At 41.9% G+C, this 22,507-nt stretch overlaps 1 protein-coding gene across 3 annotated transcripts in view; it reads left to right on the top strand.

Annotated features, from left to right (window-relative positions):
* Positions 1-21,906, top strand: part of GPR146 (G protein-coupled receptor 146) — a 73,852-nt gene extending 51,946 nt beyond the window's left edge. For 2 of the 3 annotated variants that reach the window (XM_038763908.1, XM_038763909.1), the window contains exon 3: positions 19,717-21,906. In XM_038763908.1, the coding sequence (XP_038619836.1) occupies positions 19,762-20,763 (1,002 nt within the window). In that variant the 5' untranslated portion in view covers positions 19,717-19,761 and the 3' untranslated portion in view covers positions 20,764-21,906. Of the gene's footprint in view, positions 1-15,749; positions 15,823-19,716 lie in introns of those variants that run through there. The other variant, XM_038763910.1, reaches the window with a different exon arrangement.
* The last annotated feature ends 601 nt before the right edge of the window (positions 21,907-22,507 follow it).

Here is a 22,507-nt window from a genome sequence, read left to right as displayed (position 1 = left end):
AATATCCATTCGCACTTCCTCTTAGACTGAGAACTCCAGGTGGAACAGAGACAGGGTCTGATTCACTTCTCTGGGCCTCAGTGACTTCATCTGTAAAATGGGGATTGAGACTGGAAACCCCAGAGGCTTTCCCAGGCTAAGCCCCCCTTTTCCTCAGCTCCCCCTACCCTCCCCATTGCCCAGACTCCCTCCATTTGCTCTACCCCCATCCCCACCCCATAGCGCTTGTGTGTTTATATGTACATATCTATTATTCTATTCTCTTCCTCCCTTCAAAGCCCTATTGAGAGCTCACCTCCTCCAGGAGGCCTTCCCTGACTGAGCCCCCTTTTTCCTCTCCTCCTCCCCATCCCCCCCACCCTACCTCATTCCCTTCCCTTCCCCACAGCACTTGTATATATTTGTACAGATTTATTACTATTTATTTTACTTGTACATATTTACTATTCAATTAATTTTGTTAATGATGTGCATATAGCTATAATTCTATTTGTTCTGACAATTTTGACACCTGTCTACTTTTGTTTTGTTGTCTGTCTCCCCCTTCTAGACTGTGAGCCCGTTGCTGGGTAGGGACCATCTCTATACGTTGCCAACTTGTACTTCCCAAGCACTTAGTACAGTGCTCTGCACACAGTAAGTGCTCAATAAATACAATTGAATGAATGAATGAATGTTACCCAACATGATTATCTTTATCTTCTACAGAGCTTAATACAGTGCCTGGAAAATAGTGAGTGGTTAACAAATACCACAATTATTATTATTATTATCATCATCATCATTTAACCATGTGCCACACAGAAAGTGAAGATAAGCCACAGTTTGAGCATCCATAGAAGGGACAATAAGTTGATGCATTTCTTGGCGTTTCTATCCCCAAGCAATTTTGGGGTGGGGGTGGATGGGTGGCGGATATTTGAGGGGCCAAGCTTCCAGGCCACTATTACTACTTATGAACCAACACAACATGGAGAACACAGAAAGATACCAAGAGCTGATAAGTTACCTTCAGTGTTGCACACCTCAACTAAAGGCAAAACAATGAGTTGAAATTTTATCTGGCAAATTCACTAACTCCAAAGTGCATGGACATGTCAGATCCTGAACCAAAATTAGGGATCGGGGACACAGCATTCTCATGTAGGGGACAGAGGATGGGAAAAGGAAGGCTGTTATTTTCCAGCCATTTAATAATTTGGAAATAGTACAAGCTAACCCAATTATAGTGTCTGAGACCTGTAAGAACTCGCTGCTCGACTCTATCACCTATTTAAATCATTTTCGGACAGCCAAGCTACAGCCTGAAAAGAATATTTTAAAATAAAGGAAGCAAGGGGCTGGTCCAAGTATCAGCAAGAAAACATGGAGGAAGTGGGGAGAGGGGGACGAGGGCTGCCTGCAGATTTAAAAGGACGCCTGAGAGTCCAGTAACAATATTTCTGTTTGGGAAGAATCTGGAACATAGAAACCAAGATTTCATCACTTGAACATCCTGGTCTAAAACCAAGGTGAATTTAAGCATTATCTGACTCAGCTTAATGAGCAAATACAGTGGATCACCTAGAAAAGGGAAAAAAAAATCTAGCTAATTGGGCTTTTTGAAAATCTCATTAATTTAATGTCTGCAAAGATTCAATGGAAATCATTTGGGTTTAAAAACAGACATTTTCTCATTAAATTGATGTTATGATCCTTTTGAGAAATTTCAAAAGATCCCTTTTCAATTCAATGTAAGAGCCTGAGGCAAATTATTTTAGTTCAATTTTCAGTAATTGTACTGGTTGTACATATACCGAAGTTGTTTTATCTTATGTAACTTTTCAAAGTCTTCTGTTCCTCTCATTACAATAACACTATTCATTTAAAACACAGAAACAAATGGGTGCTTTTAAAAATACAGACACTGCAAAAATGTCTCCAACTGGATAGGTCGGCAAGCAGCCTCGGGGCAATGATCAGGTCCCAAGATTAATGCCCCTTAACCCTCCTGTCTTAATCACTTAGCGATATCACTTGGGGAAGGCTTGTTTTTATAATACACTCCAAAACCAATGAAAGCAGTCAGCTACAGCTTGAGAGAGAGAGAGAGAGAGAGAGAGAGAGAGTTGAAGGGAAGTTAAGGAGAAGGAAGAGGAGGTCATATGTGTATACAGAGCTCAGTGCCATTCACAATCAGTAGTGCAGTGGAGTCCATGTACTTTTTGAAAGCTATGATAACCTTCATAGAAGCAGAGACATTTCAGCGGTATTTTATCTGGAAAGCAGACACTGTAGAAGGCAAAATGTAACCACCTCCTATCTAGGAGAGCTTCAGGGAGGAAATTCTCAGGTGAGTGTTTCTACACATTGGCAGTGTGGCTCATTCTGGAAGTCTAGAAAACTCTGCTGTAAATGTCTCAAGCCAACAGTATTGGAAAGTATTAAGCAGAAGATTGTGTGGCGTTTTAGAAGGTTTTTAGATGGCAGTCAAGCTTGCTGAAGGGATACTTCTCCCACTTGGCTTTGTTAACTAGTTAACTGATGATCTTCCCCATGACACAGACACAATCTCTCAGCTACTGTACCTCCAAGGGTTACTGTGTGTTATCAGTGAAGGGACTCAGTACAGGACAGCCCCAGTGTTTTCCTCCAGCCCCGGCGTTGTTTTCAGGTTTTAAAACTTCACAGGATCTTTGAGCATCTCTTTCGGGAGGCATCAGGTTTATTCACCTATACTGGGCCTTATGGGAAAAAGGAAAACAATTCTCTCTACATGGACAAACTGTTTAAAAAATGTTAAGGTAATGCGACTTCATTTAGCTTGTAATCTGTAATTTATAACTCCAACAGGTCAATATTAAAACTGCAATGTAAAGGTCCAAGATAATCTTCGGCCACTCAACTAATATATTATTCTGCTTAAATATGATTTTTTTAAAAAATCGTACTCCTGACAGTCCTTAGCTTTTTGCTTCGGTGCAATTTAGTACCTGAAGCATCAGTGGAATGTGCTTGTAAAGTGGTCACAAGCCCACCTAGGAATATTAGCAGAATCCTTATCTTGAGTGAGGGGCGCTGAAAATCCAGCTGCAGAACCTGAGAGCTGGACAAAGAGACAGCAAGTCAGCCTCATACAGCAAGAGGGATACAATTCAAATGAGCCAGACTGAATCCCATTCACTGGCCTTTGGCCATGGTGACTTTTAGCTTTAGTGGGACACGTATAATTCCCAGGTCATGTGCCTGATTTCATAAATACTGCAAAGCTCAAACACTCGAGTCATTTTATGGAAATGTTTCAGTACATGTTTACCTTTTTAGTAATTTTGTCTCCTGCTTACCCCACACTGGAGTCACAGACAAAATGTAACTTTTACCTTGAACTCTGTGCCCGTTGTCTTAAGCACATTGCAGGCTACAGTTGAGAAAGTATAAGCGCTTAGTACAGTGCTCTGACTATAGTAAGCTCTCAAGAAATACCTTTGATTAACTACTATCAATCAATGGTATTTGAGTGTTTACCGTGGGCAGAGTACTGTACTAAGCACTTGGGAGAGTATGAGGAACAGCATGGTCTAGTGGCAAGAGCACGGGCTTGGGAGTCAGAGGTCGTGGGTTCTAATCCTGGCTCTGCCACTTGTTTGCTGAGTGACCTTGGGCAAGTCACTTAACTTCTCTGTCCCTCAGTTACCTCATCTGTAAAATGGGGACTGAGACTGTGAGCCCCACAGACACCCTGATTACCTTGTATTTACCCCAGTGCTTAGAACAGTGCTTGGCACATAGTAAGCACTTAAAAAATACCACTATTATTATTACGATATAACAGAATTAGCAGAAACACTCCCTGCCCATAACAGGCGTACAGTCTACAGTACATAATTTATATTTAGGAGGATTCCATTTGTGTTTTATGGCTCACCAATGATCTCCATTGTTCAGGATTCTTCTACGACAGTGCAACAATGTGACATACTTCTTGACACATAACACCGATCTGGGGTGGAGAGGACATTGTGCTGAGGGTAGATGCAAAATCAGACTAATCAATCATTTAATGTTTCTTATAGAGCACTTGTGTTAAAGCCTTTGAGAGTATAAGAGTTAGTAAAAATGAACCCTGCCTTCAAGGTGCTTACAATCTAGAGGAGGGAGGCATACAGGAAAATAAATTACAGGTAGAGGGAAGCAACCAAGTTTAACTCCATATGAGAGCTAAAGAGGGAGGTGAGGGGGGGTGAGCACTCAAGTACTTAGGTGAGCAAGATCAATTTTAAGATTAGCCTACAGGACAAGATGTTTTTCAAAACTTTTAACTTCTATGAGTACCAAGTAGTCATTGCAAAAAATGATGTCCTTGTGGTCAGAAAGAGTTAATGAGGTTTCCAAATATGCCTTCCCCTTCCTGGAAGTGGCTTTTGCCTGGGAACAATCTGCCTCACTCGGTGTTTGGCTTCAGGCACCATAATGACCAACAACAACAACAATAACAATAATAATACTTATTAAGCCCTTATTATATGCCAAGCACTGTACTAAGCACTGGGGGGTAGATATAAGATAATCAGATCCCACACGGGGCTCACAGTCAATCAATCAATCAATCGTATTTATTGAGTGCTTACTATGTGCAGAGCACTGTACTAAGCGCTTGGGAAGTACAAGTCGGCAACACATAGGGACAGTCGCTACCCAACAGTGGGCTCACAGTCAAGTAGAAGGAATAATAGGCAATGGATCCCCATTTTGCAGATGCGGGAACTGAGGCACAGAGAAGTTAAGTGACTTCCCCAAGGTCACACAGCAGACAAATGGCAGAGCTGGGATTGAACCCAGGTCCTCTGACTCCCAAGCTTTATGCTCTTTCCACTGGGCTACACTGCCTTTCTAATCATAACTATTATTATTATGAGGTTTGTTAAGCCCTTCCCATGTGTCAAGCACTGTTCTAAGTGCTAGGGTAGACCCAAGTTAATCAGTTCAGACACAGTCCCTGCCCCAAATGGGGCTCACAGTCTAAGCAGTCTGCAGTCACAGTCTAAGAACAGGTATTTAATTCCCATTTTACAGTTGAGGAAACTAAGGCACAGAGAAGTTAAATGACTTGCTCAAGGTCACACAGGTTCCCTTGCTCCTAGCTTCCTGGTGGTTGTGGTGCTCCATGTGGGGTATGAATTTGTTCCATGCTGCTGCCTATCCCACAGGTGTCTCTTCAGTTTTGCACCCCTTCTGAGTATCCCCTCTAAATGGGACATTACCTGATATGGACTTCTTATTCTCCAGAATGTTTGGTGCCACTTGCAGTAAATGGCCTGGCTGGGTAAGGCCTGACAAAGGAACCGCAGGTGGGGGCCAGGGGTGGGAGGAGAGGGTTGTAGCCAGGCATTTGCTGGGCATAATTAGACTGGAGCCAGAAAACAGCTGGAACATCGGAGCAGGGCATTTGCAAGCAAGGACAGTTGTTTCAAGGGTCAGCTTTGCATCGCTTGACAAGCAGCGTGGCTTAGTGGAAAGAGCACGGGCTTGGGAGTCAGAAGTCATGGGTTCAAATCCCAGCTCTGCCACTTGTCAGCTGTGTGACTTTGGGCAAGTTGCTTAGCTTCTCTGTGCCTCAGTTACCTCATCTGTAAAATGGGGACTAAGACCGTGAGCCCCACATGGGACAACCTGATAACGTTGTATCTACCCTAGTGCTTAGAACAGTGTTTGGCACATAGTAAGCACTTAAATATTATTATTATTATTAGTAGTAGTAGTATTATCACTTTGTGCAAATACTCTTCCAACCTTCACACAAATTCCAAAAGTTCTTGAGGTACTACAGAAACAGTCACCACCACTGGGCCAAGCCGAAAGGGTGGTTTTAGGCTGTGAGCCCATTGTTGGGTAGGGACCGTCTCTATATGTTGCTGACTTATACTTCCCAAGCACTTAGTACAGTGCTCTGCACACAGTAAGTGCTCAATAAATACAATTGAATGAATGAATGGTTCTTCCCTTAGGAAACAAGGCTTCCCTGACCTCTGACATCTTGAGAACTTCTAGATTTAAGCCCAAGTAGACAGGTCTTCTGACAACAGATGGGTGACCTCATAGCTGAACCATCCCCAAAGCTCACTGGGCAGGGAATGTGTCTGTTATATTGGTATATTGTACTCTCCTAAGCACTTAGTACAGTGTTTTGCACACAGTAAATATGATTGATTGACCACTCTCAGTTTTGGACTGGTACCAGGAAACCACCCAGGCAGTCAGAGTTGGGCTGCCAGAGGAGTTCTCCTCTGCTGTAGAGTACCAGAGCCCAAACCTCAACACCCCAGGAGTCACAGATTACCTCAGGAAACGAGAATTACACAATGTCCCCTTAGGCAATGAAACGTGTGTGCTCAATCTAGGCATTAATTCCACTTTTCAATTAGTCCAAGGCAAGCATCGGGCTGACTAGCCAAGCAAACTCTTCCACCCTAAAATTCACATTTAAGAACTAAGAGTAATAAATTTGTTTAGACAAATAAACCAGCAGGGCCAATTCCATTTCACTCTTCGGCCATTTAATCGTTTTTAAAGCAGGTTATTAAACCTAAGTAATCTAGATATTTAATGAATCATTTATTTTTAAGTTAAAGGCACTGCTTGTGTCTAGTAAGTAAACAATTTGCCAGCTGAATGAAAGCAATTTATCAACCTTTCTAAATAAATTGGCTTGTACATAGTGGCACGAACTAGTTTCAGCTGAAGTTTCTGTCCATTCTGAAAAAAAAAACAAATAAACATCCAAGACAGATTTTTCAAATATTTTGATTATTCCAAGACATTCACTTGGAGTTGATTTGTGGCTGGATTTCGAACAGCACATATCTGTCCTATTGTTCCAAATTTTAAAACAAAATTGGTAATGAAATTCAGCTGAAATAACCTATATTCTCCTGCCATATGTGATTTGCTCATCATGCCATCGATTATCCAGTCTTGTGTATATTTAAAGCATCATATATAACTCCAATGTTCAAAAACCCCAGATTTAAGGTTGCAAGATGCTTTCAGTTTGCTAACATTGTGTAGCCTAAAAGTATATGAATCACATTAGGAAAAAAAAATTAGTAACTTCACTTAATGCATCCACCTGTAGTGCCATACTCTTTGCAATTCTGCGTGTTTTCTAGTTTTAAATATCTCAGGGCATCATTCTCATGAGATTATCCAAATGGCAAACATAGTTCAGCTATTTTTGCAGCAGGAGAGTGTAAAGCAGACTCCTCCACAAGCAGTGAAATGCACCGCTGCTGCGTTGTTGGGTCAGCCCTTCCTTACTTTGCTTACTTTACTGATAGGAAATAGCGTTGTTTAGTGGTCTCCGGGAACACCAACATCTGTGCTTCCTGTCAGCCTCCTGGTGCCAGGATCACGCCACATTCCCGGGCCTCAGATTGGAAGAAATGGTCAACCCAAGGAAATTTGGATTTCTAAAGGAGAAAGCTGGTCTTTCAGCCCTTCTACCATACTAGCCCCTTGAGGCCAAGGACCCAACTAGTACAGTGCTCTGCTAATGCCTTTGATAGTCTAGGAAGATCCTTATCTAGAACTATAGAGATACTTCTGAGGGTAATGAACGGTTTACTGCACTGAGGCCCAGAACAAGCAGACTCTCAGATTCACTGCACTGTTCAGAAGACAGGGAAGGAAGACGTGAGAAGCAGTAAGTCCTAGTCGCTAGAGCATGGGTCTAGAAGTCAGAAGGACCTGGGTTCTAATCCCAGCTCTGCCACTTGTCTGCTGGATGACCTTGGGCAAGTCACTTCATTTCTCTGTGCCTCTGTTACCTCAACTGTAAAATGGGGATTAAGACTGTGAGCCCCATGTAGGACAGGGACTGTGTCCAACTTGATTAGCTTGTATGTACCCCATTGCTTAGAAGAGTGTCCGGCACATAATAAGTGCTTAACAAATGCCACAAAAAAAAAAGAATATGAAGGTTCATTTTGCCCTGAATTTGTGCATTTCCATTTGAGCTACATTAAGTTTTCAAAACATAAAAGAAAGCTCATTAGTGTTGGGAGGAACTAAAAGTCTATGCTATGCTTCACCCTACATTATTGCCCCTCTCATCCAATTATCATATTCAGTTGCCAAACTGTTTGCACCTTGGCTTAGGATCAATAAATTATTGCTTTAGCCACAGCCACCCTGTGGCTTGATATTTCGTAGGCTTAGTCCATTAGTGACGCAAGACAAGGAATAAATGCTTATACCACTGAAGGGTGGAAGTGATCAGAGTGGAACCCCAATAACTGAGTAAATATCTTTACTCCCAAATCACAACAAAGAGGATGATCCACTAATATCGAGAAGGTTCTCAGACCTTCATAAAGTTCGAACGTATCACGTTGGCAACTGCAAATCTCTCAAGAGAAGCTTTTAGAAAAGTCATTATAAGATAGGGGAAGACATTAAGAAGTGCACAATCCCCCCGACCTTTTACCCACAAGCATTTTCATCATGAATAATTCTAACTTCCCATAGGTGAAAAAGGGGCAGTAGGTTACACAAGGGATCGGAGGGGCACTTTTCTAGCATTCAGACCCTTTTTTTGGGAAGGAGCTTGTTTCTACAAATAGCTATCCAAACCCAGGGACCTCACATTGAGAATCCTCAGAGGAAAACAAATTAAAATAATAACACCTTGCACTTCCACAGTGCCTCTCATCTGAAGTACTTAAAGTCCTTAACAGACACTAATTACGTCTCACCACACCCTTGTGAAGGCAGCTGAGTTATTATCTGCATTTTACAGAGGTGCAGGAAAGTTGAATGACTGGCCCAAGGACATCCTACAATGCAGTGGTGATACCTGGACTTGAATCAGAAGGGTCCAAAAACTGTGAATGCAGAAGGTTATCAATCACATTTACTGAGCGCTTACTGTCTGCAGAGCACTATGCTAAATAAGCACTTGGGAGAGTACAACTTAGAGTTGGCAGGCATGCTTTCTGCCCACAGCGAGCTTACAGTCTAGAAGGGTATTGAAAACCCCCACTTGCCAATATATTGGTCCTTTCCAAAATCTGCATGGAAAGATTCAACCTGGCTATCAAATTGTTCAAAATGCTGAGCCTGGTGGACGCCTGGATAGTATTCCTTCAATAGATTCCCAGTGTGCTCACTTGGAAAGGTTACTATCTCTCCCCTTAGAATTTCACTCTGATCAAACATATCTTTTTGCTCCTTGGATTGCCCTCGCTTGTTACAGTCTGTGCATTCTTCTCTGCTGCCCCATAAACTTAGATTATTATCCCATAGTCCACCACTCTTGCAGAAAGCCTATTCTGAAGCACATTAGACTCCAAAACATAGGTGCAACCACTTGGATATTTATTGTGGGTCTTTTCTCCTCTCTCTGTGCCTTGTCTGTCTGATCTTAGATGGTAACTCCAATGATCTGAATCGTGTTTATGGTCAGAGCAATGTCTGGCCCACTGTTGGTTCTATAGTAATTTTTAATTACAATTTAAAAAAATCGAAGAACAGTAATAAACCTGTTCAAGTTAGGTTTCCATAGAGCTCTTATTGGCTAAATCTCTTGATTTTGTTGTCTTTTTTTTGCACAAAACTTTGCTCATTGATGAGCAATGGCAACAGCATCTGGATCCACCCCTTTCTCTTCAGGTATAAGTTCTGGCCGTATCAGAGATGGGCTATTATATCAGTTTCCTTGCTGGTCTCCCTGCCTTCAGACTCTTCCCATTCTATTCTAGACCACCCATGGCTACATGAGGATCATTGCCTTGAATAATTATTTAGCTCACATCACTCCTCTCCCAAAACTTTCCACTGTGTTGTAGTAGAAGCAGTAGCAGCAACAGTAGCATATACTGAGCACCCGCTTGATGCTTGGGAAGTACAAAATAATGAAGTGATACATTCCCTGTCCACAAGGAGCTTACATTCAACGGGGAAGACAAACAAAAAATATGTGCAACTAGAGTGGTCAAAATAAACTGAACCGACATACATACATGAGTGCTAAATATTCCTCCACGACAAACAAAAATTCCTCGCAATAGGCTTCAAGGTTCTCCGCCAACTCCCTGACCATTCCTTTATGCTCTCTACACCTGCTATTCCCCAACATTCTTTGTTTCCCCCCATGTCCTTCAAACTGTAGGTCTTTCTGTCTCTCTCACAATGCTCTCACCTCTGTCACCTCTCTTGCCAAATTCAGCAGACCACAGCTCTCCACAACTCTTTCATGTTCAAAAACCTCCTAAAATCCCACCTTCTCCACAGGCCTTCCCTAATTAATTCCTAGCACTCTAAGTTTTATAAATCCATCATCCATCTCTAGTACTTATGAATTTATCTATCTTGTTCTCAACACTTTCATTTAGACATTTATTCAATTGTAATTCAGTTAACTATCTTCACTGATCTATTTGTTCATACTTTAATGCCTGTGTCCCCTGGCTCTTTGTGGCCAGGGAACAAATCACTTTTTTGTTTTGTATTTTTCAAGCACTTAGTACTTTTAGCATTCTATAAGTACTACTACTACTAAAGCACTCAAGGTCAGTAATTCCCAAAAACTTTCATTCATTCATTCATTCAAATGTATTGAGTGCTTACTGTGTGCAAAGCACTGTACTGAGCACTTGGGAGAGTACAGTATAACAACCAGACACATTCCATGCCCAAAACGAGCTCACAGACTAGAGGGAGAGACAGACATTAATATAAATATTGTAACTCGTAAGGCAGGGAGCTGGAAGTGCGGTCCCTTAATTAGAAGGAAAGTTTGATATGTAAGATTTACAGTTCCTGATGCTCAAATACTGCATCTGAAACAACATTTCCATTGGCACACCATGGGCTTAAGGAACTGAATCAGAAGAACTTGTGCCAAGTGCCCACTTACACCAATTTTGAGCTTGGTGCTGTTCATGATATAAAGTGAGATGGAAACTTACTAACATGAAGACTGCCTAAATGAAGACTCTTGGGTTGTTTGTTTTCCTCACTCCCTAGAGCTTAGAGTTGGAAGTTTACATTTAGACACTTGGACTGGGCCCGGAATGTGTTCTCACTTGAATGATTCAGAAATAATACCTAGGAACTACTTCTCCCCTTAATTCCTATGTAAGCCATTCACCTTGGCTCCAATGTAAATGCGGTGACCTCTCGTGGCTCCTTCTGGTCTAAAAGGACTTTCCGCACACAGAGCAAAAGCTATGTGAAGGAGCATGGCATAGTGGATAGAGCACGGGCCTAGGGGTCAGAGGGTCATGGGTTCTAATCCCAGCTTCATTACCTGGCTGTTGTGTGACCTTGGCCAAATCACTTCACTTCTCTGTGTCTCGGTCACCTCATTTGTAAAATGGGGATTGAGACTGCGTGCCCCATAGGGGACAGGGACTGTGTCCAACACGATTTGCTTGTATCCACCCCAGCACTTTAGTACAATGCCTGGCACAGAGGAAGCCCTTAACAAATACCACAATCATTATTATTATTATTATTATTATTATTATTATTATGCAATGCCTCAGAGGAGGAAGAAATTCCACTGACCAGTGGAGTTGGGGAGAAGGAATCTAATAGATGTGTGTGGGGTTAGGGCTAGGAATTCCACCAGCCAGGTCCTACCTCATGTTCATTCATTCATTAACTCAGTTGTATTATTGGGTGCTTACAGTGTGCAAAGCACTATACTAAGTGCTTGGGGGAGTTCAATACAACAACAGACACATTCACTGCCCACAATGACCTTACGGTCTAGATGGGAAGACAGACATTAATATAAATAAATAAATGATATATACATGTGCTCTGGGGATGGGAGGGAGGATGAATGAAGTGAACAAGTGAAGGCGATGCAGAAGGGAGTGGGAGAAGAGGAGAGGGGGACTTAGGGAAGGCTTCTTGGAGTAGATGTACCTTCTTTTGGACACATGATGGTCCCTTCCTGCTTGGGAAAATAGCCCCTGTGGAGCCCACCCTCCCGTACCGGTCATGCAGCTGAGAAGTGGTCTCTGTGCATCAGTGCACCACCTATTTACCTATTGTCCACAAGGACGGCATTCTCTTCTCCTTTCACAGGGATATGAAAGGTGTTAGCTCCTTTCCCTTCTAAACTATAGGTCCTTTAAAGGACCTTTAAGTCAGGGAATCTCTTTTCTCCCTGGCCTTGGGCTCTAGGCAAGAAAGTCAGGGAGAAAAATGACGTATGCAACTTCATCAAATTATCCACTTCATTAATCAACACAGAATTTAATCTTTTGAGAACGCCTAACACTCTTCGTGGGTACACATTGGGAGGGTTTTAAAACTTAGTGTGCTTTCTTCCCTTTTTCCTAAGGAACATTCAGGCAGCTCTGAAATCAGACAAGAGTTTCCAGAGCTGCCCAAGAATCCAGATCAGGTCACAGGAGTCAGGGGATGGGACTAGAAAAACTGAGCTATTGTTCTCTGAGTTGCATATTGAGAACATCCTTCTTCCCCAAACAGGATCAGAGTTCTTTTGGCTCAAGTTTCCTTTATCTAGTCTGCCAACAGTGGCCAGAAAAACTAAACCAGACAGAAGAGGAGGAAGTGAAAAAGAAGAAGAACGGGACCTGTAGGGAGATGAAGTCTATTCACCCTGGCATCCGCATTTTATTCTCCATTTAAGTTTTGGCTTAACCCATGGGGCTCCCTGAAGATGCAGAATAGCGTTCAGTCCACAGCTCCCTTTTGGTTTAAAGCCCGTCGAGAGCAGGGAATTTACTGGTTTGTTATACTTTCTGAAGTGCTTAGTACAGTGCTCTGAACACAGTAAGAGTCCAATCAATACCAGTGACTGATTGACTGACCCCAGCAAACCAAGTGGGCAGTGAATGTATCTTTTACATTGTTGTGTTGTCACTCTCCCAAGCGCTTAGTAAAGTGCTCTGCACAAAGAAGCACTCAATAAATATGACTGACATTGAAATCGTGGCAAAGTGTTCACTAGGGACAATGTTTAGGGAGACAGACTGGTAGACAGGCTTCAAATTCAGAGATCCTACCTCAGTTTCAGATGCCAAGTGTTATGGTTTCAGAAGACCATACTGGACTCACTCCAGTTTCTTGAATAAAGCAGTATTTCCCTGTTGACTAATGTCGGCTGTATGTTAACTATGCCACGTGCATCACCTATAGAATAATGACAATGACTCAGCTACTGCAGAAGTTTATTCTCTTGTATAGTTATCCCTGTAATCAATGTAGAAGGCACTATTTCCTAACATGTTAGGTTCCTAACATGTTATACTTGTCCTCTGTCTTTCTGATTTCAGGGGCCATCCCTAGTACTTATCGCAATGTCTCTATATTAGCAGGCGTAAGAACACTGGAAATGTGCTTGCCCATCAACCCTGTCACACAGGACCTACTAAAGAAGTCCAGAGGGAGATTCTCAGGCTTTGGAATGAAGGAAACTGGTGATTTTCAGGCAGCAACAAGTTTATTTTTCTGAAATTCCCTTCTCCATAGTTGAATGTGTTTTTCAAGTTCCGTTGCACCACAGCCATCTGTTTGAGCTTACTTTTGCATGATCAGTGTAAGGCACTGGCTGAAGCAGCGTGGCTCAGTGAAAAGAGCGTGGGCTTTGGAGTCAGAGGTCATGGGTTCAAATCCCAGCTCCGCCAATTGTCAGCTGTGTGACTTTGGGCAAATCACTTAACTTCTCTGTGCTTCAGTTACCTCATCTGTAAAATGGGGATTAAGACTGTGAACCCCTGTGGGAAAACCTGATAACCTTGTAACCTCCCCAGCACTTTGCACATAGTAAGCGCTTAATAAATGCCATTATTGTTATTATTATTATTATGGAGAACATAATATTTTATTAATGAATTCAATCGACACTGCTATGGTAGTGCTCCTAAGAGCTGAAGCAGTAGCTAGTAGTAAAGATAAGTAAAAATAATAATGGTACTTGTTATACACTTACTATGTGCTGAGCACTGCACTAAGTGCTAGGGTACATCGAGTATAATTAGGTTGGACACAATCTCTGTCCCATATGGCACTCACAATCTAAGTAGGAGGGTAGAACAGTGCTTCACACATAGTAAGTGCTTAACAAATACCATCATTATTATTATTATTTAATCCCAATTTGACAGATGAGGAAACGGAGGCACATAAGTTAAGTGGCTTGCCCAAGGTAACACAGCAGATGAGTGGCAAAGCTAGGATTAGAACCCGGGCCCTCTGACTCCCATGCCTGTGCTCTTTCCACTAGGCCATGTTGCTCCTCAGTACTTTTACTACTGAGGAGCAGTACAGTGCTAGTACAGTGGTACTTGTATAGCAGTAGAATACTAGTAATAGTATTTATTAAGCACTTACTGTGTGCAGAGCACTGAAATAAGCACTGGGAGAGAATCCACAGATGGGAATTAGCCATAGTCCATGTTCTTCGTGGGGCTCACAACCTGATTTTGACCATTTCTCCCTGACTGCCATTCAGTTAATGATCTTTTGATTCTTCCAGTCAAGTGTAAAAGCACTGGAAAAGTCTGGCATTGAAATGGATGACTGATAATTGGAACAAATGAGTGATAAACTCCTAAAATTAACAATGGGGCAGAAAGACTCAATAGCGGTAGAATACCAACACTGGAAGAAATTAGTGGACACATTTTTGTTGTGCAATGACCTCCTGGAAATGAAGGTATTCTTGGGGGAATACATAATAGCTCATCTTTTTGGACAATTCCCTCATCTTCACCTGGGAGCAGTGCTTAGCCCTCAGAGGGGCTATTCTCAAAAGAGGGCTGGATGGAGAGGAACCCACGCTGAGAAAAATCCAACTGCTAATCTGCAATTCTGCCATATAATGTACTTCTAATGTTTAAACCTAACAGAAGTACCCGATTTTAAGAGGTCCATTCTAGTTTAATAAAGCATACATAATCTAAAACACATATGTGCATCAACACTTCGTGACTTCCAACACAGTTACAGAACTGCTGAACACAAGACATTAGGCAGAGAAATTTGTTTTGTTTTCCAGGGCTAATACAATGCAGAGTCAGAAGCTAGTGCTTTCCCTTTTCACTCTCATCACAATAATCATTTTACCGTCAACAGTCATAAAATGAAAGTAGCTGGAATTGTTCACTGCACTGCATTTATGCAGTGCATCCGTACAAATGCCTTAATTCTTTTATTCTTTGGTACTAGGAGTACTAGTGGAGTTTTTGATACAGATGAAAATGTCATATTTTCCAGTAAAAAGGAAATTCTATAGTCATCTGAATTTCCCAATGATACAATTTCGGGAAACAGCCACCACGGAGAGTCATTGCAAGACTCTGCCCAGCCAATGAAAAAAATTTTCAAACTTTCCCCCCCTTGACAGGGGTAATTCCATCAAGTCACGTGAAAGGGGGAATGAAACGGAAACTCCTAAACTTAGCCAAGTGCTCTCAGAATCTGAATTCTGAACAGCAACAACGATGACAACAAATATCCAAAGCACGAGGCTCTAGCTGAGTGCAATTCTCCAATCCACACTCCTTGCTGCCCAGGCTGGCTTTTTGAAACTGACTGTAAACAGAGATAGGGAGGGGCCAATGCAGCTTGCCAAGTGAAGCAGAAACTTTGTGAGTAATTTACTAGAAGAAAAACAAGTGCAGTGTGCTCACCACACACACACACACTGGAAATGCCATGCTGCATGTCTTCAGCTGATAGGGAGCTCCTGAGGAGAAAGACCCTGGCAGTTCTCTTCTGTTTGTTTGCTCCCTTCCTCTGGGACTTTACCTTATACCGACTGTGTTTGGGCTACACTCTACAGAGGAATGCGCGACTGAATTAGAGGTAGGTGTTTTGAATAACTCGAATCCTACAGATAGATGCCTTAGATCTGCATAAGGAAAAGGAGAAAGGAAACATCATGAGATTAGGCTCAAGGACTGTGAGACCAGGACCTAAACTGAACTCTGATTCTGAAATTCAAATGTGAAAACTGGGGTATTGAGTACTTTGGCTCTCAAGGATAGCAGGAGCAAGATTTGTGAAAATGTGAATGTTTAATTAGACTTGACAAAAAGGCAGAAACTGAAATACCCTTTTATTTTCTATAGCTGAGAGAGACAGCTGTTCTGGTTTTTTCAGCGCTTAGAACAGTGCTTTGCACATAGTAAGCACTTAATAAATGCCATTATTATTATAATTATTATTAAATGTACGCAATAAAGGTAGTTTCTCGCTCTTGTAACATTGTTAGGTAATTCTTAAAATTTTTCCTTTGCTAGTTGACTCCTACCTTTTTTTAATCTTGCCCTTCCCCCTACCAAGTACATGAAGTGGTTCCAAATTAGCACATTTATGCATATTTCAAAGAAAAGTTGTGGCACTTCACCAGGGTAATGTTTCTGGGTGAAGAAAAAGGAATCTTATGCTTTTTTCTGAACTGAATTCTGTTTGATTGAGCTGTAATTTGAGGAGAGAAGGTGAAAGGCACAATCATCTGAAACAACAAAAAAGCAGCTTTATAAAAAAATGAAAATAGGAACAAAAATGGCATTGTTTCCCTATGTAACAATATAAATCGAATTATTTCAGGGTGGTTGGTAGCTCTATTAGAAGTAGTGAATGTGAATGCTTAGTCAGCAGAGTGGTTGCACTAAGTCATTGAATCTACAGCAAGCAACTTCTGCTTGCTGCCATCACTACTCATTTCTGGATCTGAAGGACAGCTCTTCTTCCTCCCTTCCTCCCCCACCCTCCACCAGAAATAATGATATTGTGAGGCCCAGCTATTTAGGCCTATTTAAAAGCACACACACGCTTCCTGTAGGAGGAAGTGTAGAAAGTTCAAAGATTAAATGATCCTTTAAAAGAGACCATTTAGCCATGCAAAATATTGGATGGAGTAAAAATTTTGAATTTCCAGGTCAGATTGGCAGGGGAGGGGGAGAACGAGGAAGGAGGAAGGGGGAAGTGAGATATGATTAAAATAATAAACATTTCCCTTATGTTATTCTTAAAAGTATATGTCCACCTTAAAATGGGAAGGTCAAGGAATTAAGAAATCAAGGGTCCTATTTGAAAGGTTTGCATTTTCATTTTAGTTTTCCCCAGCAAGTACTTTTTATAAGATGATGCAATCGACTCACGTGTGCCCATTCAGAGAAACAACAGAGAGTGCAGGTGGTGATTAAACTGTATGCAGCCCTCATTATATAATTGAAACCCACATGACTTATTCACTGTCCCATGCTGTTCCGTGGCATTCATTTTGATTGCAAAATACTGTAGCAATTTTAATTTCTCTCCTTCCTGTCTCTCTTTTTAGAGAGTGTGCACATACCCATATAGACTTCAATACATCAGAATATAAGCATTCCTATGGCACTAAGCATTGGATTGTACCTTACCTTCCCTGGGATATAACTGAGATCATTTTATCCTCAGATACATACCCAGTGTGGAGGCAGTGATGTTAACACCATTAACTAGTTTGAAGTCTTTCTATGCTTGGGGAAAATGAAAGGGTGGGAGGGAAGGAGGAAAAAGGAGGGGAAGCAGTGTGGCTCAGGGGAAGCAGCATGGCTCAGTGGAAAGAGCACGGGCTTTGGAGTCAGAGGTCATGGGTTCAAATCCCAGCTCTGCCAATTGTCAGCTGTGTGACTTTGGGCAAGTCACTTAACTTCTCTGGGCCTCAGTTACCTCATCTGTAAAATGGGGATTAAGACTGTGAGTGTGAGCCCCCCATGGGACAACCTGATCACCTTGTAACCTCCCCAGAGCTTAGAACAGTGCTTTGCACATAGTAAGTGCTTAATAAATATTATTATAAAAAATAATAATATTTTTTTTAAGTTCAGAAACCATCATTGTTCACCAAACTGGGCTTCTGAAATCATGAAACTAAATAATAATAATGATGATGATGATAGCAATAATAATATTTGTTGAACGCTTACTATGTGCCAAGCACTATACTAAGCACTGGGGAAGACACAAAATAATCAGGTCCTACATGGGGCTCACAGCCTAATTAGGAGGGAGAATAGGAGGGTACTGAATCCCCATTCTGCAGGTGAGAGAACTGAGGCAGAGAGAAGTTAAGTGACTTGTCCAAAGTCACACAGCAGACAAGTAGCAAAGCCAGGATAGGCCATCTGATTCCCAGGCCTGTGCTTTTTCCATTAGGATATGCCGCTTCTCTAAATGTAAAACTTGTGTGCATTTTAGAAAGACTCAAACAAGTTCATTTAAAAAATAAAACAAATAAAAACATAGCAGTCTTCCTTATATTAAGGTACCCAAGCTTCTGGTTTTGGCTGTTTTCTTCATTTGGAAAGGCAAAGGAAGCCTCTAGGTTTGATCCCTGAACTTGCCCTTAGAGACATATCGGTAATTTCCCATAGGAACTCCTTTGAAATGCTCCCCAAAACTTACATCCTTCATGAAAGCCTTCCAGATTAACCCCACTTCATTATGTTAACAGCTACCACTACCTAGTTCTTGTGGATGAGTTTCTGTTATTTATATCCCTCTAAATAAATCCTCTATGACCTATGAAATGGCACTTGTGCTTGCTGTTTGTATATTTATATGTATCCCATCTCCTTCATTAGATTGTAAGTTCCTTGAGGGCAGGGACCGTAACTCACTTTCCCTTTGTTAACTCCCCTAAATTGCCTCTAGAAACATGGCTGGCAGATTGATATATAAAGCAGGCTAGTAAGCTCATTGTGGGGAGGGAATGTGTCAGAGTGTTGTGTTGTACTCTCCCAAGTGCTCAGTACAATGTCCTGCGTACAGTAAGTGCTCAATAAATGCTATTAGTTGATTGATTGCTAGAGTAAGGCATCCTTGTGCAAGTGGAAATCAGGAAGCTGGAAAAAAGGACACCATCTAGGGTATTTACTGAGTGCTGAATGTTTGCAGAGCACTGTACTAAATGCTTTAGAGAGTTCAATAGAGCTGGTTGACATAATCTCTGCCCTCAAGGAGGTACAGTCCAGTGGGGGAAACAGGCACTCTGATAAAATACAGATAGGGGAAGTGGCAGAGCATAGGGCTACGGACACAAGAAACACCTGTGGGGACCAGGGGTCAGGAACATGTCCACGAACTCTGTTGGACTGTATTCTTCCAAGTGCTTAGTACAGTGCTCTGCACACAGTAAGCACTCAATAAGTACTACTGATTGATTATCTTCTGTGTAAGAGCCATGTGGGCAGCAACAGTTATTGCCAGAGTCACTCGCATGGCTGATGTCATAGGAAAAAGTTCAGAAATTTGGAGTTTCTTGCCCACTGGCCCAGCAGACCTTGCCTCAGCATAAGCAGAACCCCATTTCTTGGGCAAAATGAAGGGGGAAGCTTGAGGTCACTCTTTATAATATTCTGGCTGAGCATCCTGAATGAATTATCCATTACTCAGATTTTATTCAGAAATTACATTAGAGAGGATTCATCATGACCAGTACAATTATTACAACATCGTAAAGCTTCTGGTCATAATCAGCTCTGGTCTGGACTAACGAGACAGCAGTCATTATGGTGGTTGATTGTCCGACCTTGGAAAATGCACACGCACATACACACACCCTTTTTCTGCAATGCTTAGTTGTCAAAGTGTATCATCTTCTCTATTTTTCATCTTCCCCTGACTTCCCGAAAATGCCCAAGGTCAGTGACTCTGGGACCAGGAAGCAAAAATAACTAATCTTACTTCTTGTTATTCCTTTCTCTACAGAGCAGCTGGTAATCAGCCAAGAGAACCCCCACGGATTGGATCACTATGTGGAGCTGTGAAGTGTCTAATGGTACCAGGATCAGTGAGGACCAGTACCTCTGCCATGATTTCCACCTTATCCTCTCCGTCTTCTCCCTCCTCTACCTCATCATCTGCTTTCCCATTGGCCTTTGCTACAATGCTCTCCTGATCCTGGTCAACCTGTACAACAAGGCCACCATGACGATGCCCGACGTTTACTTCGTGAACATCGCTATCGCTGGCCTCATTATCAACGCGGTGGCCCCGATGTACCTCCTGGGGCCTGACAACACAAAGTGGGCCATCTGGAACGTTAACAACGAAGTTTATATCACCTTGCTGATCCTGTTCAACGTTTCGTCCCTGGTGATCATGTACTCGACCACCCTGCTCAGCTTGGACTACTTCATTGAGCGGGCTCTGCCACGGACTTACATGTCCAGTGTGTACAATACAAAACACGTCTGCGGGTTTATCTGGGGCGGGGCGATGCTTACCAGCTTTTCCTCCCTCCTCTTCTACATCTGCAACCATGTATCCACTAAAATTATTGAGTGCTCTAAAATGCAAAACAAGGAAGCTGCTGATGCCATCATGGTGTTCATCGGGTACGTGGTCCCAGCCGTTGCTGTTCTGTATGCACTGGTGTTGATTTTACGAATACGCAAGGAGACCACCCCGCTTGACCATGATACCGGAAGGCTGGATCCATCTGTGCACAGACTTTTGATCGCCACAATCTGTACCCAGTTTGCATTATGGACCCCTTATTACATGACTCTTCTGCTAAACACATTTGTCTTCCCCCAGGGGAAGTATGTAGATGGCAATCATCTACAGATTCTACATTTCGTCATGGACGTGTCAAAATTCTTGGCGTTTTCAAGCAGTTTTGTGATGCCGCTGCTCTACCGCTATATCAACAAAAACTTTCCTCATAAACTACGGCGGCTCATTAAGAAAATGCACTGTGGGAACCAGAGGTGTTCTCACGATCGTTCGGCTGTACAGCAAGTGATGACGTAAGAGGAAAAGTCGACTCCTGGGGGCTCAGATACTGTGAGCCTTGAGAACTGTGGATCTTAACCCCTCCAACCAGAGCATTATCCCACTACTTATCATGGAGAATTCATGCAACAGCTCTGAGCATTGATTCTGGAAGAATCAAGGAACACTGACCAAATCTGAACCCTCCGGTAACATGGGTTGCAAAACTGCACTAAAAGGTTAGGATACCTGGCAGTTATGTGCACATTCAGAGCACCAAGTTGGAGACAAAACATGGGCCTTTTTTTGTTTTTGTTTCATTCCAGTTCTAAGGATCTTGGCTGGATAAATGACTAAGAGGTTAATTGAAGTCTTGTTGGACTATATAGCACTTTGTTACAGAAGGACATATTATTTTCCTTTCTCCCTAGAAAGAGAAAGTCATTGGAAATTGCCTTGTATTCTAGCATCCTTCTTGAAGTACCCTGTGTCTTTTCAGAGTAGCCAATCTCTGTCCAAAGTCACAGTGTTGAAGCAGGTAGGGGTCTCAGCAGCCTGAAGTGAAATATAAGCTATGTTAACTTATCTTTCTCCTCCCTAAAGTTTGTGCATTTATCTTATACATCCATTCATATGGATTAAGTCACTTACCTACTTGAAAGCCTTCACAAAATCTGGCTTTTTTTAAAAAAAGTGAAGTAATTAAAATGAAGAAGTCCAGTATTTACATTTTACTCAGTTTGTATTGAGAAATGCTTGGATCCCAATTATTATTATTCTTTACATGGGAAATGCAAAAATGCAGTGAAAATGCACCACTATAAAAATGAAGGAAAAAATGTGAAAGTCAGAATGATAGTGGATTACAAATGATTTCTTAAAAATACTGCCTAAAGATCCGTGTGTGTTCGTGAAACATAGTGCAACAGTGGGTTCACCTTTAAAAGAAAAGCAGGTTGAAATGTTCTTTGAGAAAGCCATGGAGAGCTGAACGTGGAGCGGCCTCCTGGCAGGAAAATTTTCCTTGTCACTTTATTCAGGGACATTACAGAAAATTTTCAGAAAAAGTAATAGAAAAGGTTTGAGGTCTCCGAATGTTTTTAAACTGAAAAATCATCTAGTTTCATTGAAGTCATTAGAGAAGCAGTTTGGCTGGCCCAGTGAAAACAGCATGGGCCTGGGAATCGGAGGACATGGATTCTAATCCCAGGTCTGCCACACATCTGCTGTGTGACCTTGGCCAAGTCACTTAGCTTCTCTGGGCCTCAGTTACCTCATCTGTAAAATGGGGGTTAAGAATGTGAGCCCCACATGGGACATGGACTGTGCCCAATCTGATTAGTTTGTATCTACCGCAGCACTTAGTACAGTGCCTGGCACATAGTAAGCTCTTAAATTCCATAAAAAGGTCATTTCTTTGTTTCCTGAAATGGAATAATGTACTCTAATTTGCCTTTCCGCCTTAGATGGGCAGAAAGTGATGTTCAGCAGTTTGGAGCTGATAATTTTAAAACTCCACTAAATCTGTTCCCAATGCCATGGTGCAAAATATTGATACCTAAGGGTAATACATTTTCACTTCAGTACCAACCAGTGCTTTTGAGGAGAACTGTGAACACCTTTTAAAATACGATAAATACTCATCAGTCTGGCAGGAAGGTTTGGGTAAAGTGTCCTGTCTGGAGGCAGGAGAATATAATATATTATCTATCAAGGTCTCTCCCAGATTTTTGAATCTCTCATTATTTACACCTCACACATTTTTTTTAGAGTTTTTCATAAC

The sequence above is a fragment of the Tachyglossus aculeatus genome, chromosome 21, assembly GCF_015852505.1.
Source record: "Tachyglossus aculeatus isolate mTacAcu1 chromosome 21, mTacAcu1.pri, whole genome shotgun sequence".
Classification (NCBI taxonomy): Eukaryota; Metazoa; Chordata; class Mammalia; order Monotremata; family Tachyglossidae; genus Tachyglossus; species Tachyglossus aculeatus.
This window is presented reverse-complemented; position numbering and strand designations above follow the sequence as displayed.